We start from the raw sequence: 25,448 nt of genomic DNA, 5'->3' as shown, positions 1-25,448 counted from the left end.
CGGAGGGGTCCCCTGGATACCCTGGCCTTGTGTCCTTCACCCGTTTTAGGAACGAGGACTCCAAGGCCCAGAGGGGTTTTGCAGTGGGTCGTGTTCACCCAGTGGCTGAGATGTCGAGCCAGCCCAGACCCCCGCCGTGTCCTGGGGACCCCTGGCCTGTACTGGGTGCTGCCCACCTAGCTTCTGACTGAGAGGGTCAGAGGGCGGAGGGAGGCCCCCTTCCTGCACTGCTGTCCAGGCCTGGGTGTGGGGATGGGAGCGATGCATCTCTGACCTGCAGAACCATGGCTGGTGGAAGAGGCAAGGAGACACCCACCCCTCAGGCCTCATGAGGCAGGGTGGGCCCAGTGACACCTGTTTTAACTCCAGTGACACTGATGTCAGACTTGTGGCCTCAGAGCCAAGTGAGGACACATGTCTGTTGTTTAAGCCACCAGCTCTGTGGTCCTTTGTCGTGGCAGCCAAGACACTCTGCCAGCACCTCTGATGGTGGCCTGACACCCTGGAGCTCTGGCCTGGCTCCTGGTGAATTTCCCCCTCCCCTGGGTCAGAGCGAAGGCCTGGCTTGTAGCGCTGCCCCCAGCCCACCGTGGATCCCTCCTCCTCGGCCCTCCTGGCCTTCCCAGCCTGGCACCGCTGGGAGCCACCTTCTCCCCTACGGGCTAGTGGCGAGGGCTGAGCCCAGTCCCGTGTTCATCACTGTTCCGTGTATCCCCTGTGGCATCTGCCCCCAAGGCTGGCTCGGAGCCCCACAGGGGTCTTCCCTTACCCGTCTCAGGGACCGGAACCCCCACCCACGACACACAGTAGGTGCCCGGGAAGGGGGTTTCTGGGGTGGGGCGGGGTGCACATGTTCTGAGGCAGGCACAGACCTTTTGTGGACCGGGGCGCTGAGCAGACACGTCGGCCTCAGAGAAAGCTCTCTCAGGGAACCCCACTTGTCCCCTGCCTTCTGGGGGGGAGGAGCCGGCAGGACACGGGGGTGGGGGGTAGCATCCCTGCGGAGAGAGACTTGGTGGGTCCTGGCCATGCATCCTGCCCTAGGAGGGGGCTCCTTATGCCAGTCCATCTGTGCTGGTCTTGGGGATGCCCTGAACACTCCTATCCCTTCAGGGGGGCCGGGAAGGTAAGGAGCCGCCTAGCCCTGCCTGGGGAGTTGCCTTTCAGACTCCTTGGAGCTCAGGGCTGCCCCCAGCCCCACCTCCGGCCCTTCTGTCTCTGTTCCTGGAGCCCCACCTTGCCGACTCTGGCCCAGCTGGTTCTCGTCACTCGTCCCAACTGAGATTTTGGGAGCAGCCCTGGCCTGTCGGGTGACACCTGGCTGTAGGCAGGGAGGATTTTCTTGGCCTCCTCAGCAGGCAGGGCCTTGTAAATCCTGGCTCCGACAGGTAGCCTGCTTCCTGGGTGGGCGGTGGGGGTGAGGGCCGACTGTCACACACAGCTGGTAAGCCGAGGCCCGGCCAGGTCCCCGCCTGGTGGGCTGGGCGGCCTCCCCTTGTGTGGTCTTGGCCTCTGTTCTCAGGGTGAAACTTCCTTATCCTCACAGGTTGGGTGGGGGGGTCCCTTAGCCGGGCCCTGCCCTGGAACCATGTGTGTGGTATGACCTGCTTCAGACCTGAGGGGCTCCCAGGCCCACCATCGGCCCCAGGCCAGGCCAAGTTCGTCCCAGAAGAGATCACATTCCCTCCTGGGTTCCTGGTTCCTGGGAGAGAGACTGCCACGTGGCTGTTTGAGTTCACCTCATCTTTAATTTGCCCCACCTGGAGAGCCCTAACTCTGCACCCAGGTTGCTGGCGGATGGACAGAGAGGGTGTGGAGGCCACCTCTCTCGGGGGGGCCCCTCTTGTTCCCCCAGGAGATTGGGACACGTGCTCCTCAATCTGCATCCCTCGGTCACCAGGTCTGCTGGAAGGTCCAGAGCTTCCGAGCCCTCGTCCAGGCTGGGTGGCTGCTATGACTTAGGGCCTTTGTAGAGTTGCTGCCACTGGAGGGAGGGCCCTGTACTGGGGCCAGCGCTGTCCAGGGGCTGGGGCCCCGGGACCTCTTTGCTGCTGTAGCAGATCCCTAGAGATGTGTGTGCAGCATGGGGGCCGGTTTGAGGAGCGTTTTTGGGGTGTAATCTGTGTAACACAAGATCGACCCCTTTGCAGCGTGCAGGTCAGTGTCATCGAGCACACTCACAGTGCTGTGTTGCCACCTCCTGCCTTGCCCTGTGGATGGGGAGGTGAGAAGAATCGAGAGCCAGCCTTGGGTGTCAGAGTCCACACCCCACGCTCACCAGAGGCCTGGTTTGGGGACCAGAGGCCTCTCTGAGCTGGTGCCTCGCTCCAGAAATGGGAGGAAACTCAGTCTCCCCGGAGGCACCCCACACCCCCTCCCTCGGGTTGGGGGTGCTCCTGGGCTGGTCATCTAAGAAGCCAGAGTTTCGGGGTGCCTGCCTCCTGGGCAATTGCTGACACTTCCTGGAGCAGAACGCCCTCTGCCAGCGATTAGATGGGCCCAGGCTGCAGCTCCAGGCCAGGGCTTGACCTTTGACCTCCTGACCTTGCCTGGGCTCAGGCCACCCGTTCAACAAGCTGGAGCATCAGCCTATCAGGTGACCAGGCCACTGGGCTTTCAGGGCACACCCTGCCCCCAGACTGGCTTTGTGAGCAAGAAGGGTGGTCAGTCCCTGGGTGGTTTTCTGGGCTGTGTCATCACCCCTGTATAATTCCAGTCTGTGTTTGACAGCTGGGAGCTGGGATGGGCTGGCCAGCTGAGTCACTTTCAGGGAGGGTGGGGGCTGCAGGGAGTAGCTGTTGGAATCTGTTTCACAACAGTGGCATTGGAGAAGACTCTTGAGAGTCCATTGGACAGCAAGGAGGTCAAGTCAGTTCAATCCTAAAGGAAATCAGTCTTGAATATTCATTGGAAGGACTGATACTGAAGCTGAAGCTCCAGTCCTTTGGCCACCTGATGCGAAGAACTAACTCATTGGAAAAGACCCTGATGCTGGGAAAGATTGAAGGCAGGAAGAGAAAGGGGTGACAGAGGATGAGGTGGTTGGATGGCATCACTGACTCGATGGACATGAGTTTGAGCACACTCTGAAAGATAGTTAAGGACAGGGAACTGTAGTGTGCTGCAGTCCATGGGGTCGTAGAGTCGGACATGAGTTAGAAACTGAACAACAACAACAACAATGCCCTGCATGCTGACAGATCATTCTGGAAGCAGGAGGATTGTGCTGCAGCTGATCTGGGCCAGGACTCCCCAGGGTCAGCTCCCAGAAATCCCAGGCAGCTCCAGTCTCCACACCAAGGCCTGGAGCTCCACGCACCCCAGTCTTGGGTCAGGAAGGAAAGGTGGGGTGGAGTGCCTCTCTGTTTCTCCTTCCCGGCCCCTCTGCTGCTCGCCTCCCTGGGGTTTCAGCTGAGGCCCAGCTGCTGGGCTGCTGCAGTTCCCCACCCCGACCTGCAGGGAAGTGGTCATTGCTGGCCCTCCCTTGGCAGGGCTGCTGACTGCCCTGGTGTACCCACAGGACCCACAGCTGCCCCCACAACCCTGGACTGCCCCAAACCTGAAAGATCTGCTATTTATTTTGGTTTCTGAATCAGCCATACTGATTCATACAGGATTTAGGGAGTCTCACTCAAAGAATATTCAAAGTATGAATGTGTTAGTCATGTCCGACTCTTTTTGGCCCCGTGGACTGCAGCTCATCAGGCTCCTCTGTCCACAGGGATTCTCCAGGCAAGAATACTGGAGTGGGTTGTCAGGCCCTCCTTCAAGGGATCTTCCCAACCCAGGGATCAAACCCAGGTCTCCTGCACTGCAGGCAGATTCTTTACCATCTGAGCCACCAAGGAAGCCCCAAAGAATGTTCAAACTACCGTACAATTGTGCTCATTTCACATTCTAGCAAAGTAATGCTCAAAATCCTCCAAGCTAGGCTTCAGCAGTATGTGAATCAAGAAATTCCAGATGTACAAGCTGAATTTAGAAAAGGCAGAGGAACCAGAGATCAAATTGCCAACATTTGTTGGATCATAGAAAAAGCAAGGGAATTCCAGGAAAAAAATCTACTTCTGCCTCATTGACTATGCTAAAGCCTTTGACTGTGCAGATCACAACAAACTATGGAAAATTCTTAAAGAGATGGGAATACCAGACCACCTTACCTGTCTCCTGAGAAACCTGTATGTGGGTAAAGAAGTGAAAGAACTGGACATAGAACAATGGACTGGTTCAAAATGGAGAAAGGAGTACATCAGGACTATATATTGTTACTCTGCTTATTTAACTTATATGCAGAGTACCTCATGCGAAATGCCAGGCTGGACGACTCACAGGTTGGAATCAAGATTGCCGGGAGAAATATCAGCAACCTCAGATATGCAGATGATACCACTCTAATGGCAGAAAGTGAAGAGGAACTAAAGAGCCTCTTGAGAGTGAAAGAGGAGAGTGAAAAAGCTGGCTTAAAACTCAACATCCTTCAGTTAAAAATAAATTAATTTTAAAAAGTGAAAAAAACCCCTCAGCATTCAAAAAACTAAGATCACAACATCCAGACTCGTCATTGCATGGCAAATAGATGGGGAAAAAGTAGAAACAATGACAGATTTTATTTTCTTGGGCTCCAAAATCACTGTGGACAGTGACTGCATCCATGAAATTAAAAGACATTTGCTCCTTGAAGAAAAGCTATGACAAACCTAAACAGCATATTAAAAAGCAGAGACATCACTTTGCTGACAAAGGTTCATCTAGTCAAAGCTATGATTTTTCTAGTAGCCACGTATGAATGTGAAAGTCGAACAATAAAGAAGGCTGAGCACCAAAGAATCAATGCTTTGTTTTTTTTCTTTTTCGATGCTTTCAAACTGTGGTGCTGGAGAAGACTCTTGAGAGTCCCTTGGACAGCATGGAGTTCAAACCAGTCTATTCTAAAGGAAATCAACCATGAATATTCATTGGAAGGACTGATACTGAAGCTGATGCTCCAGTACTTTGGCCACCTGAAGCAAGGATCCAACTCATTGGAAAAGACTCTAATGCTGGAAAAGATTGAGGGCAGGAGGAGAAGAGAGTAACAGAGTGAGATGGTTGGATGGCATCACCGATTCAATGGACATGAGTTTCAGCAAACTCCAGGAGATAGTGAAGGATGGGGAAGCCCGGCATGCTGCAGTCCATGGGATAGCAGAGTTGGACATGACTTAGAGGTTGAAGAACAACAGGAACCCCTTCCCCCCAGGTACCCAGGAGGCACAGGAGGTGGGGGGCACCTATCCTTACAAGTTCATTCCACTGCTGTGTGGTCTAGATGCTGGATTTATAGCAAGGAGCCAACAAGGTCAAGGCACCATGCCCTTGAGGCATGGGTCCTGAGGGGCTGGGGGTACAGCAGTGCTGGTCCATGGATGCTGTGAACTAAAAGCATGGCCTGTAGCTGCTGGGGAAGTCAAACAAGTGCCCGTTCCCCTCCCCCACCCCCACCACCCCAGCAGGGACTTGAGCCTGATGTGCAGTCTGGGTGGTTCCCCAAGCCCTCCCCTGTCCTGACTGGTGAGTCTCTTACCTCTGTATCTCCCCCTCTCCCCAGCTCCAGCCGTGTACAGGGCAGGTGCCCAGCAGAGGGGAGCCTGCGGAACCTGCCCAGCCCCTCCCTGGCCCTGGGCAGGGTCATCTCCTTCTCAATGGCGCTGCCATTGCCTGGGGACAGGGCACAGGGAGGGCCAGCCCCTTGCCTGCTCTGCTTCTCTCCAGGAGGCTCTGGGGGTGATGCCTGTGCCGTAGTCACAAGGCATCCTGTGGCCCCCTTCCTGCCAGCCTTGGCTGGGCCCTGGGACCCCGACTCTAGGGGGGCTCAGCCCCCACAATGAGGCCAGCATGGTCCAGCTGTGAGCAGATTCAGGGGCTGAGCAGCCTCCCCAGTGCAGAGACATAAGGGGCTCAGCTCAGTGTGGCGATGGAGGTGGATGCCCAGCTGAGCTGAGGTGCCTGGCAGGGAGATGCTGGGGGCAGGGGGCAGTAAGGGCCATGCAGACGTGGTTGGGCACCTGCAAGATGGCATCCAGATGCGGGTGGAGGGACGCAGCATGTGCCATTGTGAGTTACAGACCCTGAGCGTCAGCACGAAGGCCCTTTCCATGGACGTGGGAATCCTGGAGGCTCCAGGTCACGTTGGCCCCATCACCAGCATCCACAGGGTTGGGGCAGGGCGCTGGAAGGCAGCTATAAGGCTGACCCCACCTTGGCGGCAGTGCCCAGGCCCTGGGGGCCCTGGCATGTCGGCTGCTGCCAGAGGGCGCCCGCCCTCCATCTGCAGCCCCGCCTGGCTGGGCTCCTGCCCTGCCGGCTGCCCGGCCACACAGCCTGAGTATCAGGGTGGGCCCTGGGAGGGGGGCTCGCACTTGGCTGCTGCCTGCCGGAGGGCCTGGCCCACGTTCCATCTCCCCAGGCTAGTCTGGTAGGGAGACCCTGGGCACCCAAGCTCTGACTCCCGGGCTAGGCTGAGCGTGGACTTGCCCTGCGTAACTCTCTAGGAATTCCCAGAAAATTCCCAGTGTTAACCCCTCAGGCTGGGGCTCAGGGTGACATTCCAGTGCCGCCTTTCTCGTGGGACCTTGGCCGCCCCTGCAGCCTGAGCCCAGCTCGGGGTCTCCCAGGGACCTTCCAGGGACATGCCAGTGGAGAGGAGAGCTGAAGACATCAGGGGCTTGGGCTTGGGGACTGCAGCCCGGGCTGGTCTGGGCCTTTAGCCTCCAGGTGGGGGGTAGCATTTCCAGCAACTGCGCCTGGTGGGCTGTCCTGGCACCTGGCCATCCATGGCCTGTGGCTCCTGGGGATCTCCGCTTGCCTCTGGGTCACATTCCCCATGAGATTGGGGGACCCCCCGCTTTTGACATTGGGGTGCTGGGAGGACAGAGCTGAGCCCCCTCAGACCTCGGGCTTGCCGCCCAGCAGGGGCCTGGGTGTGGGCAGAAGGGCCTGGGCCCCTTGTCACCCTATACCCGAGAGGTGTTCTGGAAAACGAGGCACCCAAGTCCCCTGGGCCCCGGCTGGGTGTGTGGGGCCATGGTGCCACCAGCCCCTCGTGGGCATCCTGGGCCCCCTGCCACATGCCCTATGCCAGGAGAAGTGCTACCATCCTGCACCCACAAAGGCCTGGTAGAGGACAGGGGAGCTGTGGGCAGTGTGGCCTCATGGGTGGGGTCTCCTGCCCACTCTGCCTTCCACGCTAGAGCCCAGTGGCGTCCCCCCACCCCCCAGGCCTGACTCACATGCCACAGGGTCCTAGCACACCAGAATGGGGGAGACCTGGGTCAGGACGGGGGCACATGGAGCCCACTGCCAGGTCTCAGGCAGCTGTGGGGTGACAGTGGGGGCCTCCTCCTGGCCTCCGTGCTGGGGGAGGCCTGGTTTCCCTGGCAAACCCACAGCTGGATGGAACACAGGCAGAGGCCATTCTCGGGGGGACACAGGCAAGCGAGGATGGCTCCTTAGGGAGCAGGGCCCGCTCCTGTGCCGGGCTGGCCCCGAGGGACAGTCCTGCCAGGTCACACTGGGACACCACAGGACCACGGGTGCTGGACGCGGGGAGGGATCTGGTTGGCGGGGTGGCCCCCCAGCTGCTGGATGACTCGGCGGGTCCCCCTTCGTGAGGCCTGTCTGGAGGGGTGAGGTTTGCCCGTCTCTGCCGGGCCTCGTCCTCCTGTGCCGTGGGGTCCTGAGCTTCTTCCTGGCCCTGTGCCGGGCTCACCTGCGTCTCCCCCTCGCAGATGTGAACGCGTGTGCCACCAGCCATGCGGGCTGTGAGGGTGAGTGTCGCAACACCGTGGGGGGCTTCTATTGCAGCTGCCCGCCCGGCCGCCAGCGGGGAGACGGCAAGACCTGCCAAGGTGGGCCCCCCGCCCCCGCCGCCCAGCCATGGCCCCAGCATCCCTGTTCTGACTGCTCCCTGGGGCTGCCTCCTCCCTACCCCTGGGCTGCTCTGAGGAGGGTCCTGGGGGTGGCGCCCAGCTCCCTGGGGTCCTCCCTGCCCGACTGCCCCTCGCATCTTTGGAGAATCCACGTTTCCCCCCAAATGAGCCTCGGTGGGTCAGAGAGCCTGATGTGGGTCGAGAGCACCCTGGGTGCTGTGTTGGGGAGGGAGATTGCTCTGCTGGTGGGTGGGGAGAGGCAGGTCGTGGGCTGGGGATGCTGCTGGGGAGGATGAGTGGGCAGCTGGCAGGCCTGAGTACAGCTGCATGGCCCCCACGAGGGTCAGAGGGCAGGCTGTGTGCCTGGGCAGCACGGGGACGCTGGGGGGCACCCTACCCCTGCAAGGGCTTGCTGAGGCCAGTCTGGAAGTGGTCACCAGCTCTGGGCCTGTCACAGCTCTCTGCCATCGCTGGCAATCTGTCAGCAAAACCAAGAACAGACAAGAGGAAATGTCCTGGATTTGGGGAGAGAGAGAAGAACAGATTAGCTTAGCATTGAGTCTGCGAGAAAACAAGGGATGGGGTGGAGGACGTGCCGTCCCTCCTTGTCCCCCACACTCCCACACCTGCGCTCCCCCACCAGGTCCCTGACCCCAGGAACCGGTGGGCAGCTTGGCCCCCCAGAGCACACAGAATGGGGGCCGGCGGGCATCTGAATTCCCTCCCCTGACTCATGTCAGACAGCCATTGTCATCTCCCATCTCTCCAAGCTTCCTTTCCCAACCAGAACGCTGTCTTTGGTTCTGCCAGAGACCAGCTGTGAGCCATCCCTCAGGGTGGGGCTGGTGGTGGGATCATAGCCTACTGGGCTGGGAGTCTGGGAGCTGGGGGGAGTCTGCCCTGGCTGGGGTGTTCTGCAAACCGTTCTCATTTCCAGCATGTCTTCATTGGAGGGGAAACTGGGTGGGGGGTCAAGTGCAGCAGAGAGGTGGCTGTGACCTGTCATTCACAGCCCAGGGCCCGGGGACCTTGTGCTTGTTGGGTGACAGGAGCACAGAGCTGTCAGACAGAGCCAGAACCAGACAGAACCAGAGCACATCACCCACCTGCGTTCAGGTTTCCCCTTCTGTGCACTGAGCCCCGCTGGGCTGGCAAGACCCTCCACGGCCCGCTGTCCCACCCGAGGGCACCCTGAGTGCAGGTGGAGTTGGGGGTGGGAAGGAGTGCCCCTTCCTAGACCTGTGTCCACTCTCCTGCTAGTGCCCACTAAAGTGGGAGTGGCTGCCTGGTGTCGGGAAGGAATCAGGGGCCTAAAACCTGCCAGGCCTGGGGCAGTCTCTCCGGGAGCCTCAGCCCCCTTCACCCACTCCCAGCCTCTCGGCCTCCTCCTTCACCCACTCGGCCTCCATGAGCCCCAGGGGTGCCTGCATGCAAGACAGAGCAGCCCCCCAACATGTGCTCCTGCATGGAGGTCCCCTGGCCTTCCACCCGCTGCAGGTGCCCCTGGGTGAGGGCCCTGCTCCTGCCCACCGCTGCCACTGGCGCACTGCAGACCTTGCAGCCTCTCTGAGCCTTTTCCTCTATACTTGGGGTCCCTGCCGTGAGGCGTCCCCAGCTCAGTGGCCTACAGATAGGGCTGGACTGGCCCATGGGTTTCCCGTCCCTGATCCTTCTGGTCCTCAGTCCCCAGAGTCGGTGGGTGTGCAACCCAGCCCCTTGTCAGTGCCCAGGAAGCTCCGAGCCAGGGCCAGGGGGGCATGTTGGGGCTGCCCCAGGGCTGGGCATCTTCTGATGTGTGCTTCAGGCCGCCCCATGCTGACCTGGGGCCCAGTGGCCAGAAGTGGTCCTGGAACGCAAATGCACATCTTGGCCACTGGCTGGAGCCCAGCGCAGGGTCAGCAGGCCCTGCCACGATGCCTTCCCTGGAATTCCTTGATTTAGAAGGTCTCAAGGACAGGTGGGCGAGGCGGTTGCCACCGGGCAGTTGGCTGAAGGCAGGGGTACTGAGAGGACCAGGAGGGGGCCAGTCAGGGGGCTGCCCTCACCCTGGCGTGCCCACCCTTTCCTCCCTCCCGGCCCCTCCTCGGCCCCCCGGGAGCTCGCTGACCGGCTCCGCGTGTTTGGGATGGCTGAGGCTCCGAGTCACCGCGTGGCTGAGAGCGCTCTGCTGAGAGCCAAGCGCCTGCTGTTTTCTCTGTCCCTCAGCCAGCCCCCGCCGCCCCTGAAATCGCAGCTCCGGCCAGTGAGCGGGGCTCTGGGGGCGGCCGGCCGGCCGAATGTGAGCAGAGCGGACAGGAAATCAAGATGTTACTGCGGAGGACAGGCCAGCCCTGCCCGCTCACACACACGGCCGCGCGCCGAGTTGCCGGTGGGGTGAGCCCAGAAACCGCCCCGGTGATTAATCGATGCTGTAAAACATTGAGCACTGGCACAGGCTCCTGGCTGGAGCGGGCCTTGGCCCTTGCCCAGGGGGCAGCGCCAGGCCAGGGTGTCTGTCATGTTCTGGGGGGGCATCTATGGCAGGAGCCCTGCTCCCTCCTCCTGGGGGGCACAGGTGCTGGGGAAGGGCGCGTTGCCAGGTGAGGCTGTAGCCCTCTGCTGCTCCCGCAGTGTCCTCGTAGGGTGCGGCCTCTGACCGGTGCCAGCCCTCCCCAGAGACCCGCGGGCAGGTGCGCTCAGACCTGCGCTTTATGAAGGAGGTGGGTCCTGGGGAGAAACGTGGACCCCACGGTCCAGCTCCCATCCCAGCTGCTGGGGCCCTGAGCACCTGTCCAGCACCGCCTGGCTTTCCATGTCGGCCCCTCTGGGGAGGCCCCCCTAGAGCCAGACTCCGGAATCAGCCTCAGCTCAGCACCCTGGGGACCTCTAAACCTCAGCCTCTTCCTCTGGAAAGTGGTGCTCATGACACCCTTGGCTCTTAGGACCCCTGAGAGGACTCAGTGCTGGCAGCAGGCTCCCTACCCCTCAGGGGCGGCTGGGGGGCACGAGGGATGGAGATAAGGGGAGCCCCAACCTGAGCTGAACCCCCCCCAACCCTAGCCTGAGGCCCTGAGCCCTTCACCCCAGCCTCACTGCCTCCTCTTGACCAAGGTCTGCAGGGACTAGCCTGGAGATATCCAGGTCTATGATGGGGATCAGAACCCCCAAGGGACCCTGGCAGGTCCTTGCCTCGCCAAGGCACATTCCCCCTCCTCACTCCCTCCCACTGTGCTGGCTGGGTGGATGCTGAGTCCCTCAGTGAGGTGGGTCCTTCCATCAGGCCTGGTGGTGTGGCCTGAAGGTCTGAGAGACCTTGCCATGGGGAAATTAATCCTGTCGGTTGGAGAAAATCAGGGTGTCTCCCTGGGATAGACTCCAGGGGTTGGGGAGCGCCTCCCGGGTCCAGGCCTGAGGGCCAGCCTTCCCTGGGTGCTGAGGGTGGAATTCTTCCTGAACTAGTTCCACGGTTCCCACCACCCGCCCCCCCTCCGCCCCGGCTGCTCGCTCCCTCCCTCCAGGAGATCAGGAAGGGCTGGGAAACGGGGCAGCAGGTGACTCTCAGGGTAGGGTGTGGGTAAGGGTGGGGGGCCTGAGCAGGGAGCAGCCAGTCTGGCGGGAGTCCTCAGTCCAACATGAAAACGGCTGGCTCCAGCCCAGGTTGGGTTCATGAGACAAGTGCTCGGGCATGGTGCACTGGGAAGACCCAGAGGGATCGGGTGGAGAGGGAGGTGGGAGGGGGACTGGGATGGGGAATACATGTAAATCCATGGCTAATTCATTTCAATGTATAACAAAAACTACTGTAATGATGTAAAGTAATTAGCCTCCAACTAATAAAAATAAATGGAAAAAATAAATAAATAAATAAAAAAAATTAAATTAAAAAAAAAAAAAAGAAAAGAAAACGGCTGGCTCCTGCCTGGGGGCTCAGCACGTCCCCAATCCCCACTACTCCTTGGCTATGGGGGTATCCAGTGCAGAGCTAGGGTCTTTAACGGGGTGTCTGTGAGAAGCCCATAGAGGGGTCAAGGCTTTGAGAAAGTAGAGGTGCTCTGTACTCCAGCCCCCCGGCCCCAGCTTTGGCGTCTGCATGGCCCCCACCATGGGACCGACCCTTCTCAAGAGGGAGAGGGGCTGCTCCAAGGCCTTGCACTCAGGACGCTGTGGGCCGTGCCCCTCACCCCGTCTGACTCGGCTGTTGCCGGGGGCTCGTCCCGCCTGGGTCCGGGTGGGAACTCAGTCAAGCTTCGTCCGACCCGACGGGGATCCTCTCTCACACTTGCTCCGGCCGACTGCTGCCAGGTCCTGTCTGTCCCCAGGGAGAGTCAGGAACGTGGGAAGTGACGTGTCCTGATTAGGAAGCCCCTGGGGATCCGGCCTGGGCTGAGAGGGCCGTGGGCTGACCCAAGCCAGCTGTGCTGTCCTGCGGCCATGGGGGTGGGAGCACAGGGAGCCGCTATGGACCCTCATCCTCCTGCCCCGGGCGGGGTCCATCTGCACTTCCCGTGGCCCTTCGTGGGGGGTTTCTCTGAATCTCTTGCTGTGGCACCCCTAGGTGGCAGTGCCTCCTCAGAAGGGGCTTCAGAGCCTTTAGTGCTAGGAGGACTTGTCACTTCCTGGCAACCCAGCTGCCCGAGTCAGGAGAATGGGGAGGGTGGCAGGACTCTTGTGGGGGTGTGAAGAGGCTCCTGGCCTGCCCAGCCTGCACTCTATGCCAGGTTCTGGCTGTAGCCCCACATACCTGTCTGCTCAGCGCTCACAGCGCCCCGTGGTCCCCACTTTATGCAGAGGAGCAAGAAGCCCAGAGGGGGCAGGAGTGCATTTAGGTCACACAGCCGGGTGCGGCGGATGAAGCCCAGAGCGACGTCGTGAGCCGCCCTGGGCCCAGGTCCCACCGAAGCCAGTGCTCAGGCCCTGTCTAGGGGTGGCCTGCTGGCCTCTCGGGAGCTGGAGGAACTGGAGGGGCTGCCTGCTCGTTCCTCACGGCCCGCACTAGCAGTGTCCAGTGCAGAGTGGGCATCCGCAAATACCTACTGAGTGACCCGCCCCTTCCAGATGAGACCGAGGGGGGATGCCGGCTGGAGGGCTCATTGCACTCCTGTGGGCCGAGCAGCCCAGCGCGAGTGAACTTGGGCCTTCAGCATGCAAATCGCTGGCCTCACTCCTGTGAGGCCCGGAATCTGGTCCTTCCCAGGCCAGGCTCGCTGGCTGGCTGTGCTCTGGACATGAGTGAGGAGCCTGGCCCCAGCCGCGGTCCCTCCAGGCAGGATGGCAGCATTTCCAAAGAGGCGGCTGTCCCAGTGCCTCTGCTGTCAGAGGCGCTGAGAGGTTAAGAGTTTTCTTTTCCCAACTCTGGCTCGCTCATCCCTCTCATGAGCAGATTCTGGCAGGTATGTTTCTGGTTAAGGCCAAGGCAGGAGACAACAGCCCTCAACATCAGCCTTCAGAGCTAGCCGGTGACAGGAGAGGCCCACCCCCCTTGGGCCTGCCTGGATCCCCAAAGCCCAGGCGGAGGCCCCAGGACGGGCAGCCTGCAGGCCTCTGCGTGGTCACCATCTGGGTGCCCACGGCCTCCTGCAGGACTAGATGCGGGAGCAGAAAGGCTGATTCTCTCCCTGGGCTGTGACTGAGAACAGGTGTGACCCTCAGAGGCTATAGTCCTCAGACTTGGGGCTCAGTGGGAGGAGGCAGATGCATCCTAACAGTGAACCCCAAAGTGCCCAGGACCCTGTGGCTGAGGCGGCTGCCATGAGGAGGACCAGCAGAGAATATGGGCTGGAGGGGCCCCAGCAGAGGAGTTAGCAGGATCGGAGGGCCCCTGGGCTAGGGAAACGGAGGCTCCAGCAGCCCCTGTCTTCCTGTATCCCAGGGGTCCCAGCTCTGCTCCCAGTGGTCCGGGGGCTGCAGCTGAGAGATGGGGGCAACTGGGGGACTTGGAGCTCACGGGGCCTGCAGCCTCAGAAGGACAGGTATTTCCCCATCTCTGTGACTCCTGAGAGTGGGAGCAGCCCCTCCTGGCTGGGCTGGAGGTGGGCAGGCAGGTTGAATGGGGAGGGGTGGTTCAGGCCCTCACTGCCTGGCCCCAGAGAGGGGCGGGCCTCTGCCCTGCCTCTGTCTTGCAGGTGGGAAAGGTCTCGTCCATCACCGCTGGTCCCAACAGGCCCTCTTCCCTTGGAGTCTGGCCTTCTAATTGGATTCTCCTGCTGTCTGTGTCTCCTGGCTGCCTCTTGTCTCTGTCTCTCCCAGCGGTAATGAGGCTGGACCTTCCTGGATACACCCTTTATCTTCTCCAGCTCCCCCACCCCCATCCCGAGGTCGATCTGGGCTGGGCCTCCACCCCCATCTTCTCATCTCTCTGCTCCAGACCCCGCTGGGCAGCTGGGCTCCTGACCCCACAGAACCCTCAGCCAACACCCCAAATCCCATGATCAAATCCCATTGCTCCCTGGGGTCTGGCCAGAGCAGCTCTGGGTGGGGCCAGGCGGGGACCCTGCTCCAGAATGCAGAGAGGAGGGCGTTCCTTCTCTCTGGTGAGGAAACAGTAAAAAAGATCCAATGCCTGTAATGATGAGACCTGAGGGGCTGGCGCGCCCCCAGTGTAAAAGTTTTGTGTGGGGCGTGGGCGTGGGTGCTCAGAGTGGGGATGGGAGGTCCAGTCCTGTGGGTTAGAAAGCGCGCTCTGCACTTGATGTGGATGGCGGCTGGCTTGGACCCCTGTCTGTGCAGCAGTGGCCCCAAGGACTCCGGGGGCGCTGTCGGGGCCTCAGAGGCAGGAGCAGCCATGGTGGCCATGTCGGCTGCAGCCTGGGCACCTTGGGAGGTGACGAGTGCTGGCTGACCTGGGTACCTGGCCGGACCTGGCTGCTGCCTCCACGACCCTGGTGTTCTGTGAACAGATTTGGCCTTTGGATGGGACAGGGGCAGCAGAGGAGTGACCGTGGGGGCCGGAAGTGGGCTGTCCATTTGTTGGTGTGTTCAGACCTCCTGGGTGCCCGCTGTAGGCCAGGCCCAGGACCATGGCTTGGGTCAGACCCCTTATCTGGCACTCACCGTCTTGGGCCTCTCCTGCCTCTGCACCAGCAGCCCTGCATCTGCCCCCAAAGCCCTCCAACAAGCCATCTTTACGTTCCGCTCTGCACGTGTCCGAAGGCCACCTCCTCCAGGAAGCCTCCCCTGTCACTGCTTTCACAGACTCTCCTCCGCTGAGTACAGTTTGAGCCCCGGGGCTGTCCCCTTCTGGAGTCACTGCTCCTGGGCAGCTTGATGTCCCCCATGAGAGTCAGGCCTTGGGGGCTGTGCCGGTGGAGAGGCTGTCAGTGTTGCGGGCTCAGGTGCCCCCAGGGTCAGACCTGGCCTTACCCTGACCTGCACATGGCTCAGGCCACTGAGTGGAGGCAGCAGGCAGCTTGTCATGAGAGGGCCCTGTCATGCGTGCACACACATGTACACGTATGGGGGGCCTCCAGCGAGGCTCGTGTCTGGCCCGCTGTGGGTGCCTCGGTGGGGTAGCCAGGCCTTGGTTCCCTGGCACAGGGCAGGGTCTGCCCTCCCCCTCAGCCGTCTTGTCTCTGGAGGAGGGTACGTGTGGCAGTGACTGCTCTGTCCTGGGCTCTCCCAGGGCCTGCGTGCGTGCGTGTGTGTGTGTAGAGGGGGCCTGGCCTCAGCCCAGGGCAGATGCAGCCAGGAGCGGCAGCTGGGCTCTCGGAAACAACCGTGGTTTCCATTTTCCTTCCTTTGGCTCAGTGAGGGCCCAGGGTGGGTAATGAGTTTACCATGAGGCTGACGCCCTGACAACTCTTGGAGGCCAGGCCCTGCCTCCGCTCCCAAAATAACACTGCATGGCGGCCCTGGGACAGGGGGTTGGGAGGGACATTCCGGGGGCGGTTCTCCTGGGCCTGTGTGGGGCCACAATGGACCCCAGCTGAAAACTGACCTCCTGGGCTGGGCTGGGCTCTGGCCATCTAGGTTGGAAGCAACGAAGCAGGACATTTGTCCCCTTGGGGGACTGGGAGGTGGGGAGGGGGACTTTTGGGCTGAGAGGGCTTGAGCCCCCAAAGGCAGATTGAAGAGAAACCTGAAAGGAAGGCCTCCTTCCAGCACCTTGCTGGCCCTCTCCCCTGCAGCTGGGGGCCTGTCGGGGGCCATCTGTTTGCCGGCCAGTCCCTCTCGTGGTCCCAGTGCCCCTCGAGCCCCCTGATGGCTCCCATTCTGCTTTCTCGGCCATCAGGGTCCTCCAATCCAGCCTCTGCCCAGCACCCCCAGCCTTGCAGCCAGTCACGTGAGACTTGACTTCAGCAGGAGGTGCTGGTGGAGGCAGGGCCCCAGCCTGCATTTCCCCTATGCCCCACCAGCTCATGTGGCTTCATTCTGGGTCTGTCTGTCCACCTGTGAGTGGGCACAGTCCAGTGCCAACCCCGTGGAGTGCCCGACACAGAGGGCAATGTAGGTGATCAGTGGGTAGCCAGTGACAGCTACCCCATCCAGCATCCACTGTGCCCATGGACTGTCACCCTCGCAAGAAGGGCACCTTGGGGTCGGGGCAGGGACCTCTGGGACCTCTCTGCGAGTCTCTTCTCTCTGTTACACACACAACCCCACCTGCCTCCAGAAGATTTAGTTCCTCCTGAGAAGTTTATTTTCTCCCCATCCCCCAGCCAGACAGGAAGGGTCAGGGATTCCCCCCTGGCCTGGGGTGGGGCTTGGTCTCTTCGTGTCCCACTGGAGGGCCTTTTTGTCCCATGTCTTGACCCCTAGGAACTCGGGTGGGAGATGCAAGGCCACCCCCCCAACCCTTGCAGGCATCGAGTGCTCCGAGTCCCAGCCAGGCTCCCCCAGTACCTGCTCTATAGCCAGAGGCCAAGATGACCTCCCTCTCAGCAGGTTGGCAGCATGCCACAGGGTGACCTGGGACCTCGAGAGGCCTCCTGGAGGGCTTCCTGGAGGAAGTGTCCATAGCACCAAGGGACAGATACCACAAGTGTGGGGAGGAAATGCGCCTTGTTCTGCTTCCTGCTGACCCCAGGGACATGGCAGTCCTGGCCCTGAAGCCCCAGTTCAGGGGTCTAGGGTGGGACGGGCCCAGCACTAAGGGGAGCTGTAGCTTTGCAGGGGCAGCATGGGGACCTCTCCCCAGTCTGGGTCCTGGCAGAGGAGCTCGGTGGCTGCCTAGCTTGGAGAGGAAAGCTGGAGCCGGCCTGGCGGGTTGGCGGGGCGGTGGGTGGGGGGTGGTCCGCTCCTTCTGCTGACACACAGACATTCCACTGGGCAGAGACACCAGCCCAGTCTCCGCATCGGGAAAGCATTTCCCAAACCGCTTCCAGACCACAGCCGCGCGCCTGCGTATACTTGGTGGCACTGGGGAGGCCGATGGGCCCTGCCTGGGCTGCGGCGGCTGGCCGCCATCACACTGTGCCCAGCCTCGCGGGGATGGAGGCCTGGAGCCATTGAACCCCCACCCCGGGTCCTTTAGGGAGGTGCCGCCTGAGCTCATCATGTCACGAGTTGTCTCGGGCTCAGCTGGGCTGCGGGGGAGACGGCTCTGCTTCCTAGAACTGGGTTCTGCCCAGAGCGGGCACTAGGGTCCTCGCTGAGGGAAAGGAGCGAGGGAGTGAGGGCTGAAGCGGGGAGGAGGGACAGGCCAGCTGCAGGGGAAGCAGAGTTGGCAGTGGCGGCTCTGGGGGGAGCGGGCTGGGGAACTTTGCAGAGAAGGCCTCTTGGGATTGGCACTCAACAGATGTGTAGGAGCTTGCTGTGTGTGCGTAGGAGGAAGAGTGGGCATCTTGGCTGCCGTGGACACTGGGGTGCTGGGAGGGCCAGGCCACCCACGAGGGATGGAAGAGCCAGGGTCTGGAGCCAGCGCCTCCTGGATGTGCTGTGCCCAGGGTCCACGTGGAGAGCCCTTTGGTAGCCTGGGCAGGCCATGTTTCCAGAAGCCTGGAGGAGGACGCCCAATGAAGGTAGGATTTAGGTCAGACCTGGTCCCCGTCGGCGGCCGCCTTTGTCCTCTGTGACCCTGCATTTGTCATTTATCCCCTGGATGAAGACTGTATGAGAATGTCCGGGACCCTGTGTGCAAAGGGCAGGGTCTAGGTGGGCACCTGGCTGGAGGATTCCCTTCTGGGCAGAATGAGGGTTTAATTATAGGTGCGTCTGGGAGGCACAGACCTGCTTCATATGGGGACCATGAGACGGTGAGGAAAGAGCTCGGCTGGAAGTCACAAGAGTCGGTGCATGCTGTGGAGCAACTAGCCTGAATGCTGCAGCTACTGAAGCCCGTGATTAGAGCCTGTGCTCTGCAACAAGAGAAGACACCGCAGGGAGACGCCCTCGCACCACAATGAAGACCCAGCCCAACCACGAATGTTTTATAATTAAAAAAGGAAGTTCGGTGACCAGGTCTGCATGCCGGACCCCCTGCCAGGCTGAGCAGTGGGATGCTTGGCAGTGTCTGGAGCAGAGTGTCTATGGCCCCACACCTGTGTTCAGCACCCCCCTGCTCCCTGCAGCCTGACTGGTGGCTGCACAGGGACCCTCAAGTTTTTGTTAGTGTTGTTGGGAGCAAATGTGATACATGCTGCAGTGATAAACAGAGTTGGCACATTGTGGAAGGCACTGTTCAAATGGCCACGGGGCAGTGTGTCCACCTGGGAGATTTGTGGGGGCTCCCTAGTTTGACAGGCTGGGATCCACAGGCTGTGGTGCTGCCCTGGGGGAGGTGGGGAGAGGCTTACCCCCAAGGCTGGGGCAGACAGGCAGGCAGGCCTGTTTCTGCACTGCTTGGCACCTGGCGGGCGGGTGGTGGGGGCAGACAGTGGGATGAGTTGGCTTCTGGGCTGCAGACAGGACCGGACAAGGCGAGACAGTGCCTCTCTCCACAAGCTTGAGGTTGCCCCTTTGAACCCTGCCCACAGGTGGGCTGTGAAGAATGACAGCCAGCAGTCTCTGGATAGGGCTGGCTCAGGCAGGGTGCCATGGGTGAGCCACTGGGGATCAGCACAAGCCTACACGAGATGGGGGGCTGGGGGCCCAGCCTTCGTCAGGCCTGAATGCACAGGTCTCTCGAGTGAACAGCCAGTGTGACCCCACCACCCCTGAGGAGGGCTGCCTGACACATCTGGGACCACTGGCTGTGCCCAGTGGTCTGGGGTTGGAGGAGTGTCCATGATTCTGCAGCCTCACCCCTGGGGCTCACTGTCCCTGCAGGCTCGGGTCCTCCCCCATCTGCTGTACGGGTGCAGTGGTGCCTTACCAGGCTCCCGCAGGTACTGGTCCTGGACCAGTGGAGAGATGAGGGACACCGGGCTGGGGACCTGGGGGAGTCTTCACCCCCAGGACATCCACTGCCGTGGTGTGGCCTCAAAGTGCGCCGGTTCCCTACTCTCCGCAACCTCTGTCGAGCTGCCTTGGCGGAGCCCGGGGGCTTTGCCAGGGTGGCCTCCATCCACCTCTGTATTGCGTTTTCTTTAACTTGTTGGCTCAGGGATCCCGCCTGTGCGAGCGCCCGTTTGTATCGATGTGCCCGTGCAGGTCCATGCAGGACTCTGGGTGTCTTGTGTACGTCTTGCACACTTGGGTCTGCTTGTGCACGTGTCTGTGTGGGGGTGCTTGCTCCTGTGGATGGGTCTGGGTGTGTGCCTGATGCGTGAGCGCGCGCGTAGGAATGTGCGGAGCGGGTGGGCGGGAGGCGCGCAGGGGGGCCCGCGCTCTTTCTGAGAGTCGGGGGCAGGGCGGGGCGGGGCCTGGCTGCAGCGAGGATTTGGCCCTTACCTGCGGGGGGCGGAGGGAAAGCGGAGAACAGAAAGGCGAGGGGCGGGGCGCGCCCCACCAGAGCCGCTCCAGCGGCGCCGAGCGGAGCGAAGCCGGGAGACCCGAGTGCGCGCTGCCCGGAGCCGGGAGGGAGCGGATGGGCCATGGAGGCGCCGCGGAGCGGGCTGGCGGCTATCTGGTACCTCGGGCTGCTGGGGAGCCTGGTGCGAGTCGCGGGCACACACTACCGCTACCTGTGGAGAGGCTGCTACCCATGCCACCTGGGCCAGGCCGGCTACCCCGTGAGCGCCGGCAACCGGAGGCCAGGTGGGAGCGGCGGGCTCTGCGCGGGGCGGGCGGGATGCGCTCTGTCCCGCGTGTGCTGCCTTTGTTTTCCTCCTTCACAGTTTGCACCCCGGGAGGCTGATGGCGTGGTTGGAGGGAGCGGGGTTGGTGCAGACGGGGAGGCAGCCGCTGCCTCTGGGACGGGCCCAGTGTGCCCTGAGTCATCGGACATTCCTGACCCGTCTCTGGCCTGGCTGCGTGGGCTGCTGACAGCATTTCAGCCCCTCGACCAGAGGGAGGAGAAACGTACAGCAGCTGTGTTTGCCCGTGGGCACCAGGGCTGCACTTCCCCGCGGCACCAGCAGCTCCGGGGTTTAAGCAGGAGGGGTAGGGTAGGCCGAAGAGAGAGGCCCTTGGGGTCTTGGAGTAGAGTTTCCTTTTCCAGGGTCCCCAGAGCCTCGGCCCCTTGGGGGCTGTGTGTGGATGTGGCAGGTGCTGTCCTGTCACCCCTCCCCACACCCCGCCCCCCAAGGCTGGGGAGTGTGGTCAGCCTTGTGGATGGCAGGGTCAGCTGGGAGGACCCCAGCAGCCCTTGGGAAGCAGCTGAACCCCTGTCCTGAGTCCGTCCTGCCTCTTCCACGCTGGTACCCACGCTGGGCCAGCCTCCTCCAGGAAGCTCCTGAGCGTCTGTGGGTTCCATGGAGTTTGGAGTCTGGCAACCTCAGGAATGTGACGAGAGGTGTGGTGTGCCGTGAGTCATCACCTGCGATGCTTCGACACCCGGCGTGGGGCAAGGCTGCGTCTCCGTGCACCAAGGACCCTGAAGCCCCTGGTGCAGTTGCTGCCCGCAGCACTGTCTCTGGGCTGCAGCCGTCTGTCTGGCAGGAGCAGGCAGGTCCAGAGCAGAGCTATTAAAGCAGGGCCAGGATTGGGCTCCCCTCCACGGCCTTCCAGGCCCCTGAGTGTGGTTCTGTGCAGGACATCTGGTCTCTGTGGAGACATGGACCCTGCTCAGCTGTCCTCTGGGCCAGTCTGTGCTGCTCTCCACCAGAGGACACACAGATCTCTGAGCAGCAGGGCTGGGCTGTGACAAAGTCCGCTGCCTCCCCTGGCTTTGTCACTTGCCCTTTGGGGCCAGACCCCATCCCCACAGGGTAAGCAGCTCTCCCCCTGGGTGACTCAGTCTAGGCCGGCACTGCCATTCCACCATGGGTGGCACTAAATGCTGAGGGCCTGTAGCATCCAAGGGCCTGGGGCTGAGCAGGGGCGGTCAGCACTGGGCTTAGGGAATCAGGTGTCCCCGCTCTGTTCTGAGAACTGATGGGCATGTGAAGGGGCCAAGAGAGGGCCTGTGGATGATGGGATGGGCTGTCCGGGGCGAGGACCCTGCGTCATGTTTGGGGAAAGCAGGACAACAAAGTTGGATGTGCTGAGCGGACCTTTCTGGAGGGATCCCGGGGGTTCAGGTTTTCCTGTAAGTGTGGCTGAGGTTTCAGAACAGGCTCATCTGGGGTGGTTTCTTCTGGGGCTGTGTGCTTCTGGGTTCCCGTCAGTGTGGCGATGGGCCCTCAGAGGCACCATTGCCCAGCTAGTCCCGTAGGCTTCCAGGGGAACGGCTCCTGTACAGGGAAGTGTCCCTGAATGCCAGCGTGTGACCCACCCCCAGGCTGCCACATCCCCACTCACATCTCAGGTGAGGGGAGCAGTGAGACCCCAGGGACTGTCCTGGTAACCCTGGCCTTCCTGCTCCCAGCAACCAAACAGCTGCCGCCTGGGGCTGTCCTGAGGCTTTGGAGCCCTTAGTATGGGTGGGAGCGGCTCTGCCTGCTTGTCTAGAAGGAGCAGGCTTCGTCTCCTGACACTCCGAGGGGAGGATGGCAGAGGAGGAAGCCTCCAAGCCCCCTTTCAGCTGGGGGTGCTACACTGCCATGGGGACCGGGCCCTCTCCGTGCTGTCTGGGAGGGCTGTGCGTGTGCCCTCTGGCGTGGAGAGCAGCAGAGACTGGCCCAGAGGACGCCTGAGCAAGGTCCATGTCTCTGAGGAGAGCAGATGATCTGCGGTAGTTTCAGGGTCCAAGGGGCCAGTGCTCAGCCGGGGTCTCAGGGCACCAGTCCCACTGCCAGGGTCACCGGGTGGAGGCAGTGTGTGGGGTGGAGGTGAGGGCAGCCTGCAGCGCAGAACCCAGGGGAGTGCCCCCAGCCCCTTTCCCGCCCTCCGCCCCCGCTGAGACCACAGCGGCTCTCACCTCAGCCGTCAGGTGGCCGGGCTGGCCAGAGTGGTCTTTTGGGAACCTGGATTTCCAGGTCAGGTTGTCTGAGCCTCCGTGACACTGGAGAGGCTACTAGATGCTTATTCCCTCTGTGTTCAGTTACTGTGGCTTCTGGGACATGTTATCCCAACCTGATGGCTGAAAACCACCCAGGTCTCTGGTACCTTACCGTTCTGAGGTCGGAGGTCCGAGAAAGGCTAACATGAAGGTACTGGCAGGGCTGGTCCCTTCTGGAGGCTTTGGGTGAGCATTTGCTTTCCCACATGTCCAGCTTCTAGAGGCACCTGGACTCCTTGGCTGTGGCCCCTCCTCCACCTTCAAAGCCAGCAGAGCAGCATCTTTTTGTTGTTTTAGATACTTATTTTTTAATGGAAGTATAGTTGATTTACAATGTTCAGGTGTTCAGCAAAGTAATTTGGTTATGTGTGTACTCAGTCGCTCAGTCGTGTCTGACTCTTTGCGACCCCCTGGACTATAGCCTGCCTGTCTCTTCTGTCCGTGGGATTCCCCAGGCTAGAATACTGGAGTGGATTGCCATTCCTTTCACCAGGGGTTTGGTTACACATACACACACCCACACATATATGGGGCTTCCCAGGTGGCTCAGTGGTAAAGAATCTGCCTGCTAATGCAGTAGACACAGGAGATGTGGGTTCAATCCCTGGGTGGAGAAAATCCCCTGGAGTAGGACATGGCACCCCACTCCAGTATTCTTTGCCTGAAAAATCCCATGGACAGAGGAGTCTGACGGGTTGCAGTCCATGAGGTCACAAAGAATTGGACATGATTTAGCTACTGAACACATATACACATATATACTTTTTTAAAGATTCTTTTGTCCTATAGGTTATTACAAGATATTGAGTATAGTTCCCCGTGCTATACCAGTGGGTCCTTGTTATCTGCTTTCTTATACGGGAATGTGTATGTTAATTCCAAACTCCTAATTTATCTCTCCCACCCTTTCCCATTGGGTCACCATGAGTTTGTTTTTGTGTTTGTGAGTCTGTTTCTGTTTTGTAAATAAGTTCAGATTTTTTTTTTTCAGATTCCACGTATAAGTGATATCAGATGGTATTTGTCTTTCTGTCTGACTTACTTCACTTAGTATGATCACCTGGTCCATCCACGTTGCTGCCAATGGCATTGTTTCCTTTTATTTATTTATTTTTATTATTATTTTTTTAATGGCTTAGTAGGATTCCACTGTATGGAGCCCTCCTCCCTCTCTCACTTGTAAGGCCTGTGTGATGACCTTGGACTCACCTGGAAGCTCCAGGATAATCTCTCATCTCACCTGCAAAGTCCCTTTCGTTGTGTAAGGCTCCAGGATTACGACGATCTCGTCCTCTTTGCGGGGGTGGGGGGCCCGTTATTCAGCTGACCACACCCTCCTTAAGAACTGAGCCTGGGCTCCTCGGGTCACAGCATGACCGCAGTCACGGTCACAAGGTCATCACAGCGTCAGCAGCTCCAGGTCACGGTTGGTGGCTGAGAACAGCTCTGACCTCTCACCAAGTGGCCCGCCTGGGAGTGGGGCCGGCATGGTTTCGGTCACTCAGTCCTGCCTTGCTTTCTGAATGAGTCATTTCAGTAAAGGGGCCTTGATCTCAGAGCTGGAGGGACTGCAGCAGGAGGACATATGCCCGCCCACCCATAAGCCGGGAGGTGGAGGGGGAGGCCTCGAGCTGTGCCGCTGGGCCCAGGTAATCTGGACAGGCTGACAGCAAACCGTGGGCACTGGGGAGCCTGGCTGGGCCTCATGGCCCCCTGCCTGTGCCGCTGGTCACGGCCACAGTCACAGGCAGGGCAGCTTTGGAGGCGGGAAGGGCTCCCGGGTGCCAAGGGGCTGGCCGGGCAGACGAGGCTTGTGTGATTTAGGCAGGAGCCTGGGGACACCTCTCGAATCTAAATGTCCCGTCCTTGCCACAGGAGGGTGTTGAGAGTATAGTCACGTGGGTGGGTGGGGGGGTGCCCGGCGTCAAGGCTGCCTATGAAGGAGCCCTGCTGATGACGGGCTTACCTGCCACACCTCCCCCACCTGCTGTCCCAGACTGCCCATCAGTTTGGTGTCTCTGTGGCCCCCAGGCTGCTGGCTCCCTGCACGTCTGCTCAAGGACGGGGCCCCACCTCCCCCTCCCCCTCCCCCCCAGCCAGGTGCCCAAGGGCCTGAGGGTCCAGTGCTGCTGTGGTCAGCCACTCCCCAAGGTCACCGTGAGGTGACCAGCTGAGAGGTGGTTTGGGAAGCCAGGGTCCCCGTTGGTCTGTCTGCTGCACACCTGCCCCTGGGACCATGTCTGGAAATGATAGCCCTTCTGTCCTGTTCTGCCCGGGGAGGCCACTTGAGACACACTGGGGTCCAGTCAGTCCACCCATCCTCTCGGACAGCGCACGTAGGGTGCCTCTTCCCCCTAACTTTGCTAAGCCCTTACTGTATACGCAGCGCTGTTCTCCATGCAGTCGCTTTCCTTTTCAGGGACCTTGAAGGGGTCACAGAGAGGAATCTGAGCTCAGAGGGGACGGGGTCTCCTTTCTGAGCCCCTTGGGTGGCGGCTGTGCACCCTGCCCTGCCCAGCGGGTGTGGGTCAGCCCATGGTCCCCCCCCCCCACCGCTCAGCTGACTCCCCCACTGGAGGGCCCTGGGTCCTGAGACCTCCCACCATGCCCTGGGCCCTCTGGCCCCTGAGACTCCTTGGGGCTCCACTGGGGGCTGTTAACACTTTACCTTCAACCTTCCACCTGCTAATCATTCTGGTATCATTCCAAGGAAGACTCCCCGGGTCACCATGTTTCCAAGAAGTTCTCTTGGTCTCATCTCCTCTCTGAACAGTCTTGAGGCTTGAGGGGCACCTTGGGGTTCCCCCCTGGCATGGTTGTGGTTTGTGCATGGAGCAGAGGCCAGGCCTCCTAGGGTCATCTCAGGTCATTCCTGGAGGGACAGACGCATGGATAGAGTCAGGGTTTCTGTCCATGGGAGGCACGAGCTGGCGGGCAGGCTCTGGGGACCCCCCAGGAGGAGCCCCGCCCCTGTGCCTTTGAGACCCTGCAGAGGTGTGCTTGGGTGGCTAGGGCTTTAGGAGGGGCACCTCAAAGGTGGGTGTTTTCACGGGGACGATGGGTGAGAGCTGGAGGGTGCAGTCACAACATGTAGTGTGGACCCGGGGGATTATTAAGCAGAATTAGAGGTGGCTCTTCCTCCCAGGTGGGCCCCAGATGTTGGAGACGGGCCTGCCTTCTCTCTGCTCTGCTCCAGCAAGCGTGGG

At 60.7% G+C, this 25,448-nt stretch overlaps 1 protein-coding gene across 4 annotated transcripts in view; it reads left to right on the top strand.

Annotated features, from left to right (window-relative positions):
• MEGF6 (multiple EGF like domains 6) overlaps positions 1-25,448 on the top strand; it is a 100,775-nt gene that overhangs the window by 40,353 nt on the left and 34,974 nt on the right. For 3 of the 4 annotated variants that reach the window (XM_070474173.1, XM_070474174.1, XM_070474172.1), the window contains exon 1: positions 19,669-19,958. The exons of the other annotated variant lie outside the window; for it this stretch is intronic. In XM_070474173.1, coding sequence (XP_070330274.1) covers positions 19,796-19,958 — 163 coding nt within the window. In that variant the 5' untranslated portion in view covers positions 19,669-19,795. Of the gene's footprint in view, positions 1-19,668; positions 19,959-25,448 lie in introns of those variants that run through there. 4 annotated transcript variants of the gene reach the window in all.

This window comes from Odocoileus virginianus, chromosome 11, assembly GCF_023699985.2.
Source record: "Odocoileus virginianus isolate 20LAN1187 ecotype Illinois chromosome 11, Ovbor_1.2, whole genome shotgun sequence".
Classification (NCBI taxonomy): domain Eukaryota; kingdom Metazoa; phylum Chordata; class Mammalia; order Artiodactyla; family Cervidae; genus Odocoileus; species Odocoileus virginianus.
The sequence above is the reverse complement of the archived record's forward strand: the minus strand, read 5'-3'. Positions and strand labels throughout refer to the sequence as shown.